General features: G+C 45.4%; 1 protein-coding gene across 5 annotated transcripts; it reads left to right on the top strand.

Moving 5' to 3' along the window:
- Positions 1-2730: 2730 nt before the first annotated feature.
- On the top strand, positions 2731-12116 carry LOC123188038 (uncharacterized). 5 transcript variants are annotated; one of them, XR_006494305.1, is made up of 5 exons: positions 2731-3450; positions 3521-3629; positions 3960-4382; positions 10925-11574; positions 11654-12116. XR_006494305.1 is itself a non-coding variant. In XM_044600065.1 (4 exons), exons 1-4 carry the CDS (start codon positions 3403-3405, stop codon positions 11175-11177), a joined length of 336 nt encoding a protein of 111 aa, XP_044456000.1. In that variant the 5' UTR covers positions 2731-3402; the 3' UTR covers positions 11178-12116. The 5 variants fall into 5 exon arrangements, 1 of the variants encoding a protein (XP_044456000.1); XR_006494307.1 differs by having other exon boundaries at positions 3997-4382; positions 10925-12116; XR_006494306.1 differs by having other exon boundaries at positions 3979-4382; positions 10925-12116.
- The last annotated feature ends 309 nt before the right edge of the window (positions 12117-12425 follow it).

The raw sequence follows: 12425 nt of genomic DNA, 5'->3' as shown, positions 1-12425 counted from the left end.
CCGATGCTAACTATGTCTATATTATTGGTATGTGACCTGCACATGTTATGCTTAGATGCACTTCTAAATTTCTTACGTGCGTATACATATTTTATTTATTGGTTTATCACTAATTTCTACTACAACCTGAGTATTGATCTCATGCATGCTTATACATAATTACTGTTGATTTACAACCATTTGTGATATAGCATTACTTTGCACTGTAATCAGGAAGATGTATCTTGACGATGATCTCATTATTTGACACGAAATTGGGATATATGAGATGGTCTATATATGTGAGACTCGTGGAGACTAATGTACGATTATTTCATTTCATTTTGATTTCCAGAAAGTGTTCTTTCAAGAATATGATAGCATATGGCTCTATTTTACATTTGCTTATAAAAAATGGTCTAAATCAGTTCATAATTTCATATGTGTTGTGTAAAAGAATAATATCATATGTGTTTTCAATATTAGTTTGGTTTGTCTCAAATGTGACAACAATTAGAAAATGGTGTATATTTGGTTTAAATTTTAAATCCTTTTGTATGAAAATAAGAATATCATCGGGTATTTGTGGGCATGAAAAACTTCAGGTGTTTGAATATTGAACGACAGGCCATTACCTTCAGCTTCACTAAAGGGAAGCAAACATGGAAATGCTTCTGCTCCCTAGAACTTTGAGAAACAAGTGTATTATCAAGGCTTCATCAGTAGAGGCGTAGAGCAGCAGGATGGGCCATTGACTACAATCGATCCCAAGAAATGGGTTACCATACTATATAAATACTACTATATTTGGCTAAAATGATGAACAAACTTTCACGTTTTTATACCAGAAACTTAGTTAATGTTTAATCAAGATGTGACAGCACATTTACGAACTTCAGGTTTGGTGGCAGCTAGGCGTCGGTCAACTAGCCCAAATTCGCGGCGCTGCAGTTGTCGGGTCATCCGATTTACGCACTACCGTTTTATCTGGACGCTAATAGCCATTCGATTTAAGTTTTTCTTCTGCCCCTACATGAAGCACTGGTTCGTTCATTGCAGCTCACCATGGGTGATTCGTGGAGGGACGGGAATCGACACCTCGCACCATAGCTCTTTCCCCTTGCAACACCATCGGCTACCTTGGAGCATCATGTCGACATCATTGAACCGCCCCTGGTGGTCGCCGTCGATCTCTCCTGGCTTGTAGCACGGTGTCACCATGTTGCAGCTTGCCATCACCCCCGGGTGCAGCTCCTGCCGCAGAGCTGGTTCGAGGAAGAAAAATGTTGACCATGGCACACTAAGGGGCATTTGACTCTGACGGCTCGCCGAGGACCCTCATGTCGTCGCAGTTGCCCAAATTACCTGTCTAGCAAATTTTGTCGCTGATTCTAGCAAATTGCTTTGCCGGTTATAGCATTCACGTTGCGGGGTCTGCCAAGCATCAGTTCCAGCAAAACTTGCCAATGGTTCCAACAAATAACGTCATCGGCTGTAGCATCTACATCACGTGGGCTACCTACACAACAAACATGAGCACATGTTCCAGCAAAACTTAACAGCTGTTGAATCTTGTCGACGATCGGTTTCAACATCTCACCGGTTTCGCCAGGACCTCACCTCCACGCATTGCAGCTTCTGCGGGTGCTGGTCGCAGGTTCCGAAGGTGTCGGGCGCAACTTTTCCATGGATTTTTGCAGCACAGGTGACTGTCCTCCACCTGAGGGGGCCATGGGGATTTGCGAGAGATGCATGCGGGAGGTCCCTGGCGTGGTAAAGGAGATGGCTCCATGGGATTAGCGAGTGATAGAGAAAGGATGAGGGAGGTCGTCGGCCTATTCATGAGAGGGAGTCATGGGGGATTTGAGGATATCGATGCTGAAGGAATGACCTCAACCATGATAATGAGAAAGACAATGGATATAAGAGGATCCGCATCGAGGAAGAAGATAAGGAGGAACGGGGATAACCGGTGTGCGGGTCCCATGTCCCATGGACCAGCGGAGGACGCGTGGTCTATTGGATCAAGTCAGACCCAACGACCAACCTGGGACCGACGCGGAGCTTCGGCCCGATAGCATCATTTATTTAAGTTTTTTTAACAACTCCTTTGAGTTTTATGTACATACTTATCACTCTTTTAGGTCAGTGAGGAAGTATGGTGCAAGGAGACAAGGCGCCGTGGTCAAGGTGAGGTGGATGTCATCCGGTTTTAAGGGAGAAGACTTCAGTAGAAATGTCCCACTATGGCATGAAATCGAGCAGGAAGGGAAGGGTTCCGCAGGAAAACGGAAGGGTGCGTCATGGGGTGGGGTTTTTGTATTGAGACTGTGTGTGGGTGATAACACGACTGGTAGTTCAGACAACCACATTTCTCCCTCACGTATGGGCTTAATTTGGGGAGCTCGGACTGTCCAAACAGTTGAATTTTGGGGAGCCTACTCGGCGCCCATTTGATGTCCGAACAAGCCCGGACGTACGAGGGAAAAATGAGCTTCGACCGTGAAGACGTCCTTAATTATTTGTTTGATTTATTTATATGCATGGTAGCCCGTAGCAACGCACGGGCATTCTACTAGTATTAGTATTAGTTAATAATAAACAAGCGACTGCTTCTGGTCGTGCGTCATCGGCCTTTTTGCAAAAAAGTCCCTCAGTTTCTGCGAAATTAACCCGCAGTCCTATTTTAAGTGGGTATATGAGAAAACATTTATTTGCAGGAACACCCCTGCCTTTGAGAGTATCCAACGCGCGATCCTTATGTTTCTTTTTTTGCAGGGGGCGGCCATGGGGAGGGGAGGCGAATCGGAGAGGCGACACTGTGCTCCGGCGCCGGATCAAGCTGCGGGGGAGGCAGGAGCCACACGAGGAGACGAAGGAGGAGAAAATGAAGAGGCATGGAGGAGAGGCGGGAGAGCGGGAAGGGCTGGGGCGTCGCCCACGACGCCGAGCTTGACGGCGGCCTTGCGATGGCGCAGTCGGCGAGGACCTGTCGGATCTGGCCGGATCTGGTGGGAAATTGCACGCAAGCGGTGGATCTGGAAGGAAGACGGCCGAAGCTTCGAGCACAATGGCTGGTGGACGCGCCATGGCCCACGCCGGCGAGAGAAGAGAGAGATGAGTGGGAGAGAAAAGAGAGGACGGGAAGGAGATGAGAGGCCAGAGGGAGAGAGAAGGGAGTGGTGGTCACTTCAACGGGCTGCAGCGCGGCGCCGCCCCGGCCGCTGAGGCCGCCCGACCACCCCATCGCCGAGTCGCCACCCCCACTGACTGCCCCGTGCTCGCCCTTAGACCAAGTCAAGCCAGCGATCATTGCCCACATCACCGAACCTCGCTCCCCTTCTCCACCCCAGCAAGCACGCACGCTTGGAGGCGCCCAGGAGCTCGCCGGCAACACTCAGCAGACATAGGAGAGCTGCATGCATGATGCGTTTGAATGTGTGGACGCGAGGCAGTGGAGGGCTCAGCAAGGTTTGGTTCCGGCTCCAAATTGTTTTCAGAATAATCTTCTAATCTAATCTAATGGTCGTTTCTGCTGCAGTTAACAAATTATATTGCCTTGTACTACATTTTAACAAATTGGCTCCTACGAAGACTAATGGAAGGATCATCAGACCAACATAGTCAAATTGGTTGCTTCAAATTTTTGGGTATGTGCATTGACGGTTTACCTTAATGCCAATAATTCTTGATTTTCGCTTCATATATGAAATGGTTTAGCTAGCTCTTGATGAATATCTTTCGGTACACCGTAAGTTCTGTAGCAAATGGTTCTTAGCAATTCTGATTGTACACTGAAATTTAGGTGCTTTTGGAGAGCTGATTGTACAATAAAATGATGTGCCTTGCAATATCATTTTTCTCGCAAATGATGAAATTCAGAGCATCTAAGTCTTAAATTTACCTGCTAAAATATTGATATTTATCCTTCATGTTGTCCGGTAAGTTGAGATGTGCATTGCTTAATTATGTGATTATAGTCTTGGAGTTGATCAGCAGCACGCGGACATGCATCAGGAAGCCAACGGACAGCCAGAGCAGGAAGGCGTGGATCTTGAGCTGCAGCGACAACAACAACTTGGGCGTTGCCTGCAAAAAAAACAACAGTTCAAGTGCTCAATCAAGTGTAAGTTTGCATTCAGTCAATTATTGCAGTTCTACAATGACACATTCAGATTCTTGCATCCAAAGTTAGATAGGAACAGGGAAAGAATCTCCAACGCTTATTTACATGGGAAAGAACACTCTTGTTGTAACTTTGATTCAGATCCTCAGTCTATCTGAAGCACCATAGATTGAGTTTGCAAGCAAAAGGATCACACAATCTGACATTACAAGGAGCAGTCTTTTTCTTCACATCTTTGTTTTAGCTTGCATCCGACAGTTGTGTGCTCTAAGATTATGTTGGATATATGAGCAATTTACCGAATGATTTTATTAACAGAAATAGTAGATAAAACATGGCTAGATGAAGTTGCTTATACGACATATAACCTAACATACATAGGACAGAAACTAGAGCCAAGAACTGTAGTAGGACTTCTAACAGAAAGGAGAGGAACACGTACGGCACAGCAGCAGCAGGAGCGCTGGACTTGGGGTCGGTGTCCTCGCCTGCCATGTCGTCGAGGAGGTCGTGGACGTCGGGGAAGAAGTCGTCGTTGGGGAAGTAGTTGTCGGCGACCGGATCGTCCGTGATGAAGCAGCCAGTAGTCGCGCAGAGCGCTCCCCAAAAACCTTATCACCCTTCTCCCATACAGGACTCAAAGAGTGCGGTTTCGGAGGCCTACTGTCCCGACCTGCGGTGCACGCCGCAAGCCGGGATGGAGAAGATCGTAGCAGCAGCGCAGTGCTCAGGAACCGGTGGCGAGAGGAAGAAGTAGTTCTGGTGCGTCTCTCTGAGAGGAGCGACCTCCCTTTTATAGGCGCAAGAGAAGGAGGCGAGAGGTTGCGCCGGGAGCTGAAGGGAATGCGGGAGACAAAACGAACAGACAGCAGCCGAAGAGGCGCGCCGTTCGAATTCAGTGTCCAGGCACAGACAAAATGTTTCAGCTTCCGAGTGACCTTTCGCATACCCGTAGTGCGTGGCAAACATTTAGACATCGGCTCAGCTCATTCCCGCAACCCGCGGCGCGTCGTGACGAGGCGAGGCGTGGCGTGGCGAGGCGGGCGGCGGAGGAGGAGCGCGCGTGGATGTCCCTCTTGTTCTCATGCTCATACAAGTGGGGAAGGAGCCTCCCTTATAAGGAGGTCCAACTCCCTCTAAGCTAGCAATGTGGGATTAAACTTTAGTAGTATCCCTTGCCTTGCACAAATGGGCTAAGTGGGCCTCTAGGATTTATTAGGAATTTCTGAAATAGTTATTGGGCTGCCCCAATATAGACTAAATTCCAGCAATCCCCCACCAGATCCTAGAGGCACACAGAAATTTACCTTTGATTCCAAAACACTGTTTTATATACCGGTATTGCAGTGGAGACTGTTAAGTTGAACTTCCACCTAGAGCTCTATGCTACACTAGTAAGCAACTTGAACAATGGACTGGGCCTTGAACTGCAAGTTTTCTGCGAATCTAGCTTCACATAAAGCCTTGACCGATACGTGGCTACCGTGGGTCTTCCCCACGGGTGGAGCTTATGCGTCATACTCCATGACCTTTCATGAGTTTACTAGAGAGAACCCTACTCTCATAGATTGCGACGTTTGACAATCAGACTCATATAGGTGTGTTCTTCAAAAGATGTTCTGCAGGACAACATCTCTGCTTCAAAGAGCCACTTAGAACACATTAAGATATACATCAACCTGCCATGCAGATTAGGAGAGTATTGCATCTTCATGGAGTGGTATTTTTAAAAATAAGGATACTCTCCTCCCAGTTGACCAACAGCTTGTCTTCCACATCTAATTCACGGGATCTCCGATCACAAAGAATAGGTTACCACTGTGAACAACTCATATTGTGGGTCTCATACCCATCTCCCTCGATGCATTATCTATCACATTACGTGATAGACCCTTAGTGAAAGGATCTGCCAGATTTTTAGACGTTTGGATATAATTCAATGCAATAACTCCGGAGTTTCTCATTTTCCTGACAGACTTTAACCTTCTCTGAACGTGTCTTGATGACTTCATGTTATCCTTAGAGCTGTTCACTTTCGTGATCACAGTTTGATTGTCACAGTTCATAAGGATACCCGGTACAGGTTTCTCAACAACCGGCAAGTCATTCAAGAGTCGGCGAAGCCAATCTGCTTCGACCGTAGCTGTATCTAGTGCTGTGAGTTCTGCTTCCATAGTTGACCTCGTTAAGATGGTCTGCTTGCAAGACTTCCAAGAAACAGCGCCACCTCCATGATTGAACACATATCCGCTCGTGGCCTTTATCTCATCAGCATCTGAGATCCAGTTTGAGTCACTATACCCTTCAAGCACCTTTGGGTGCCCAGTGTAGTGAATTCCATAGTTTACAGTGCCTTTCAAATAACGCAAAACTCTCTCTAGAGCTTTCCAATGCACATCTCCCGGTTTTGAGACAAACCGGCTCAGCTTGCTAACAGCAAAAGAGATGTCAGGTCTTGTAGCACTGGCTAAGTACATAAGCAAGCCAATAATCTGAGAATACTTCAATTGATCTCTAGCAATTCTTCGATTCTTTTGAAGCAGCACGCTAGCATCATATGGTGTTGGAGAGGGCTTGCAGTCAGTATAGCCAAAGCGACTCAAGATCTTTTCCACACAGTGAGATTGAAGCAATGTAATCCCACCATCATCATCTCTCAACAACTTGATGTTCAGAATGACATCAGCCACTCCTAAATCTTTCATCTCAAAACAGCGAGATAGGAAATCCTTGACCTCCTTAATAACATTCAGATTTGTTCCAAAAATCAGTATGTCATCAACATACAAGCAAAGCATAACTCCCTCGCCCCCACCATGGCGATAGTACACACATTTGTCAGCTTCGTTCACAACAAAGCCTGCAGCTGTTAAAGTTCTTTCGAACTTCTCATGCCACTGTTTGGGTGCTTGCTTGAGTCCGTACAAAGACTTCAGCAATTTGCACACTTTCCCTTCCTGACCATCTATTACAAACCCATCTGGTTGTTCCATATAAATTTCCTCATCCAACTCTCCATTCAGGAAAGCAGTCTTAACATCCATTTGATGAACGAGAAGACCATGTGAGGCAGCTAGTGAAAGTAGAACTCGAATAGTGGTCAGTCGAGCCACAGGTGAGTAAGTATCAAAGAAATCTTCACTTTCCTTTTGGGTATAACCCTTAGCCACGAGCCGAGCCTTGTACTTTTCAATAGTACCATCAGGCCTAAGCTTCTTCTTGAATACCCATTTGCATCCTATAGGTTTGCACCCATAAGGACGATCAGTTATCTCCCAAGTTTCATTCGCCAAGATGGAATCCATCTCGCTACGAACTGCTTCCTTCCAGTAGTCAGCATCTTCAGATGCATAAGCCTCTGAAATAGAACTGGGAGTGTCATCTATGAGATACACAAGAAAATCATCACCAAAGGACTTTGCAGTCCTCCGTCTCTTGCTCCTAATAGGAACTTCATTGTTCTCCTCCACGGGATTTTCAAAGTGTTCCATCGAAATGGCAGGTTCGGTAATTGTAACTGGTTCCTGATTCGATGAACTAGGCATCTCCTGATTAGATGAGGTAGCCATATCCTTCATGGGAAAGATATCTTCAAAGAAAGTCGCATCATTCGACTCCATGATCGTACCGACATGCATGTCAGGTACCTCAGATTTTACAACCAAGAATCTATAGCCAATGCTATGAAAAGCATATCCCAAGAAAACACAATCCACAGTCTTTGGTCCAAGTTTCCGCTTCTTTGGAATTGGAACATTGACTTTCGCCAAACAACCCCATGTTCGCAGATAAGAGAGTTTTAACCTTTTCTTCTCCCATTCCTCGAATGGAGTTATCTCTTTGTTCTTTGTGGGAACTCGATTTAGGACATGACATGCTGTCAATATCGCCTCCCCCCACCATGCCTTGGAGAGACCCGATGTGTCTAACATGGCGTTAACCAAATCAGTTAGAGTACGGTTCTTTCTTTCAGCCACCCCATTTGACTGAGGTGAGTAGGGAGGCGTCCTCTCATGGATTATACCATGTTCCACACAAAAAGCATCAAATTCATTGGAAAAATACTCTCCACCACGGTCGGACCTAAGCCTCTTGATTTTCCGATCAAGTTGGTTTTCCACTTCAGCTTTATAGATCTTGAAAAAGTTCAAAGCCTCATCCTTAGATTTCAGAAGATACACACAACAGTATCTAGTGGAGTCGTCAATTAACGTCATGAAATATTTCTTTCCACCTTTTGTCAAAACACCATTCATTTCACATAGATCTGAATGTATAAGTTCTAGTGGTGCAAGATTTCTCGTCTCCACAGTCACATGAGACTTACGAGGTTGCTTAGCTTGCACACACACTTGACACTTAGATCCCTTAACGGTGGTGAAATTAGGGATTAAGTTCAACTTCGCTAGTCGCGACATGCAACCAAAGTTAACATGACAAAGTCGTGAATGCCACACATTTGATTCACTATTGTTGCAAATATGATTAACAACTTTATTGCAAACGTCTGATAAGGATAAACGAAACAGGCCTCCTGACTCATAGCCTTTACCAACAAAGGTTCCATACTTGGATATTACAAATTTATTTGACTCGAAGACAAGCTTATAGCCATCTCTACACAGAAGAGATCCGCTAACAAGATTTTTATTGACGGAGGGGACATAATGCACATTCTTCAGCCGCACGATCTTCCCCGAAGTAAACTTCAGATCGACCGTGCCAATACCACGAACAGAAGCACTTGAACCGTTGCCCATCAGCACGGTTGAAGTCCCTGCTGTCTGATAAGACGAAAACATGGAAATATCACCGCATACATGCACATTAGCACCCATGTCAATCAACCAATCAGGAGAATGACATACTGAAAGAATAGTGGGAAATATACCATACCCAGCATCCTTCATGTCAATGTCCCCGATGACAACATTAGCGGTCTTTCCGCCTTTCCCAGGATGACGCTTGTCATAGCGATTGGGGCAACTAGGAGCCCAATGATCAGGATCTCCACACACGTGACAAGCACCTTTCTTCTTGTCATTCTTCTTCTTGAAGTTCGTGTGCTGCACAGCCTTGTTCTTCCCATCAAACTTTCCTTTACCATCAAACTTGCCCTTGTTCTTGAACTTGTGGGACTGGAAGTTTTTCTTCTGTACCAGATTGGCACTAGATCCTCCCTCAATACCTCGAGCACGTGTGTCCTTTGCTCTCGCCTTTTCTTCCACATCAAGAGTACCAATGAGATCCGGAACGGAAAACTCCTGTCTCTTATGTTTCAGTAAGGTAGCAAAGTTCCTCCATGAAGGAGGAAGCTTAGTGATGATACCCCCGGCAACAAACTTGTCCGGTAGCATGCAGTTGAAGTGCTCAAGTTCTCTAGCAAATGACTGTATCTCGTGAGCCTGCTCAACCACGGAGCGCTCTTCAGTCATCCTGTAATCATAGAATTGCTCCATGATGTACAGCTCAGTGCCGGCATCCGAGACCCCAAACTTGGCCTCGAGTGCATCCCACATATCTTTTCCATTGTCAATTAACGCATAAGCATCAACTATGTTCTCACCAAGAACACTCAAGAGAGCAGCCTTAAACAAGGTATCCATTTTCTGAAAAGCTTGTGCCTGTTGGGCATCTTGCTCTCCTTCAGGTTTGCCAAGAGTGGCGTCATAGCAGCTCATGGTCTGAAACCATAAGACTGCTCTCACGCGCCACCTCTTATAGTGGATACCCTCAAACATAGGAGGTTTCATGGAAGCAGCAAAACCACTCGGGGTAAATTGCCTATAATAAGGTTTTTGGATTGTTGGATATATGAGCAATTTACCGAATGATTTTATTAATAGAAATAGTAGATAAAACATGGCTAGATGAAGTTGCTTATACGACATATAACCTAACATACGTAGGACAGAAACTAGAGCAAAGAACTGTAGTAGGACTTCTAACAGAAAGGAGAGGAACACGTACGGCACAGCAGCAGCAGGAGCGCTGGACTTGGGGTCGGTGTCCTCGCCTGCCATGTCGTCGAGGAGGTCGTGGACGTCGGGGAAGAAGTCGTCGTTGGGGAAGTAGTTGTCGGCGACCGGATTGTCCGTGATGAAGCAGCCAGTAGTCGCGCAGAGCGCTCCCCAAAAACCTTATCACCCTTCTCCCGTACAGGACTCAAAGAGTGCAGTTTCGGAGGCCTACTGTCCTGACCTGCGGTGCACGCGGCAAGCCGGGATGGAGAAGATCGTAGCAGCAGCGCAGTGCTCAGGAACCGGTGGCGAGAGGAAGAAGTAGTTCTGGTGCGTCTCTCTGAGAGGAGCGATCTCCCTTTTATAGGCGCAAGAGAAGGAGGCGAGAAGTTGCGCCGGGAGCTGAAGGGAATGCGGGAGACGAAACGAACAGACAGCAGCCGAAGAGGCGCGCCGTTCGAATTCAGTGTCCAGGCACAGACAAAATGTTTCAGCTTCCGAGTGACCTTTTGCATACCCGTAGTGCGTGGCAAAAATTTAGACATCGGCTCGGCTCATTCCCGCAACCCGCGGCGCGGCGGGGCGCGGCGCGGCGCGGCGCGGCGCGGCGCGGCGCGGCGAGGCGGGCGGCGGAGGAGGAGCGCGCGTGGATGTCCCTCTTGTTCTCATGCTCATACAAGTGGGGAAGGAGCCTCCCTTATAAGGAGGTCCAACTCCCTCTAAGCTAGCAATGTGGGATTAAACTTTAGTAGTATCCCTTGCCTTGCACAAATGGGCTAAGTGGGCCTCTAGGATTTATTAGGAATTTCTGAAATAGTTATTGGGCTGCCCCAATATAGACTAAATTCCAGCAGATTAGGCAACCAAAACTGAACTTATGACTACATGAGTGCATGAAGAACTGTTAATAACTCTTATTTGACTAATCTTTGGATTGACGGGAGACGAGATTCTCTGGCTTTGGGGATGGTCCTTTGGCGTTCTATTGGGGTTCTATTCATGTGCACTAGGCACTTCTCAACACTTCAATAATTATTCTAGAACCTCTTTAAATTTGCAATGCTCATCAGATTGTACAGGTTTTGCAGTCAACTATTCAGATTATTGACTAGGGACGATATTTTCAGTCCTACCGAGTCTGCAAAGGATGCGCCAAGCCAAGATTAATTATGGTTTTTGTAAATTGCATCGGTTTACTTATGTACCTGCTCCTTAGATGATTGTGAATTTGTGATTCAGCCGTGGAAATTTGGGTGCTTTCTTCGAGTGTCCTGAAAAATGGTTCAACGCGTGTTTGCCAGAAACTGTAGATTAGCAAGACTAACGAGTGTTGAGCATGTCAATCTATGTGTGGGCATGAGTGAAAATGTAAATCATGTTAGAGACGAGTTTCTGGAAAAAGTCCTGGAGACGTGCTGCTGCTGCTGCTGCTGCTCTTGATAGCCAAAGTGGAGGCTGCAGTTCTAAGACTTCAAGGAGGAAAGGAATACATGGTTGCTTCTTGAAAAGGTGAGTTGTTTCCCTGCAGAAAAATAAATCTCTTAGAGTTGTTTAACTGAACCTGTTCCACTGTCATTGTTGTGTTCAGATAAATATTGTTATTGGTCACTCAATGCCTAAGCTGTTGTGGATTAATTTGATTTGAATTGGATTGTATTCCAAGAGTCCACAAGATGTCATTTCCGAATGTGGTACTAATTTCAGAACATAGCACCATTTTCTAAAAATAAGGCTGGGCAACATGAGCCAACCACATGGATGTTTCAAGAGGAATAAACTCACTGTAGCTGCCGAATTGGTATTAGTAAGTTGCTGTTCCAACTTCCTAGAGAACCACAGGGGTGTTTATTTTTACTATTATTAGTTGCAGCACATGGCGACAATGACGAGCACTTGTATTTTTAAGTGCTGCACCTCTTTTTTGTTGATCTTTGATTCATGTATATATGTAAATTCTATGAAAATGTATCATAGCAAATGTGAATACATAACTCTATGGTTGATGTATCTATTGATATTGATGTGTCTATTAATATTAAGTTCTTTTTTCATTGGTTTCTTATTTTTCCTGACAGTTATACCAGACTGGGATATATCACCTCCCTACTTTGCCAAACTTTTTTTTACACACTACTTTGTCAAACCTGACACCCACATAACCCTGGCTTACATCCAACTACGAACACATCACTTAAGTATCCCACTAAGAATATTTTTTCACATTGTTAAAAAATATCACATGATGCGGCTTGTGCAAAAAACAGTTGCAGAAAAATATATTTTCAAAAAACAAAACATTAAAAAAATATTATACAGAAAAATGCTATTACACCTCAAAAACAAAACATTATTACCCCTAA

This window comes from Triticum aestivum, chromosome 2A (assembly GCF_018294505.1).
Source record: "Triticum aestivum cultivar Chinese Spring chromosome 2A, IWGSC CS RefSeq v2.1, whole genome shotgun sequence".
In the NCBI taxonomy this organism is placed as follows: domain Eukaryota; kingdom Viridiplantae; phylum Streptophyta; class Magnoliopsida; order Poales; family Poaceae; genus Triticum; species Triticum aestivum.
The sequence above is the reverse complement of the archived record's forward strand: the minus strand, read 5'-3'. Positions and strand labels throughout refer to the sequence as shown.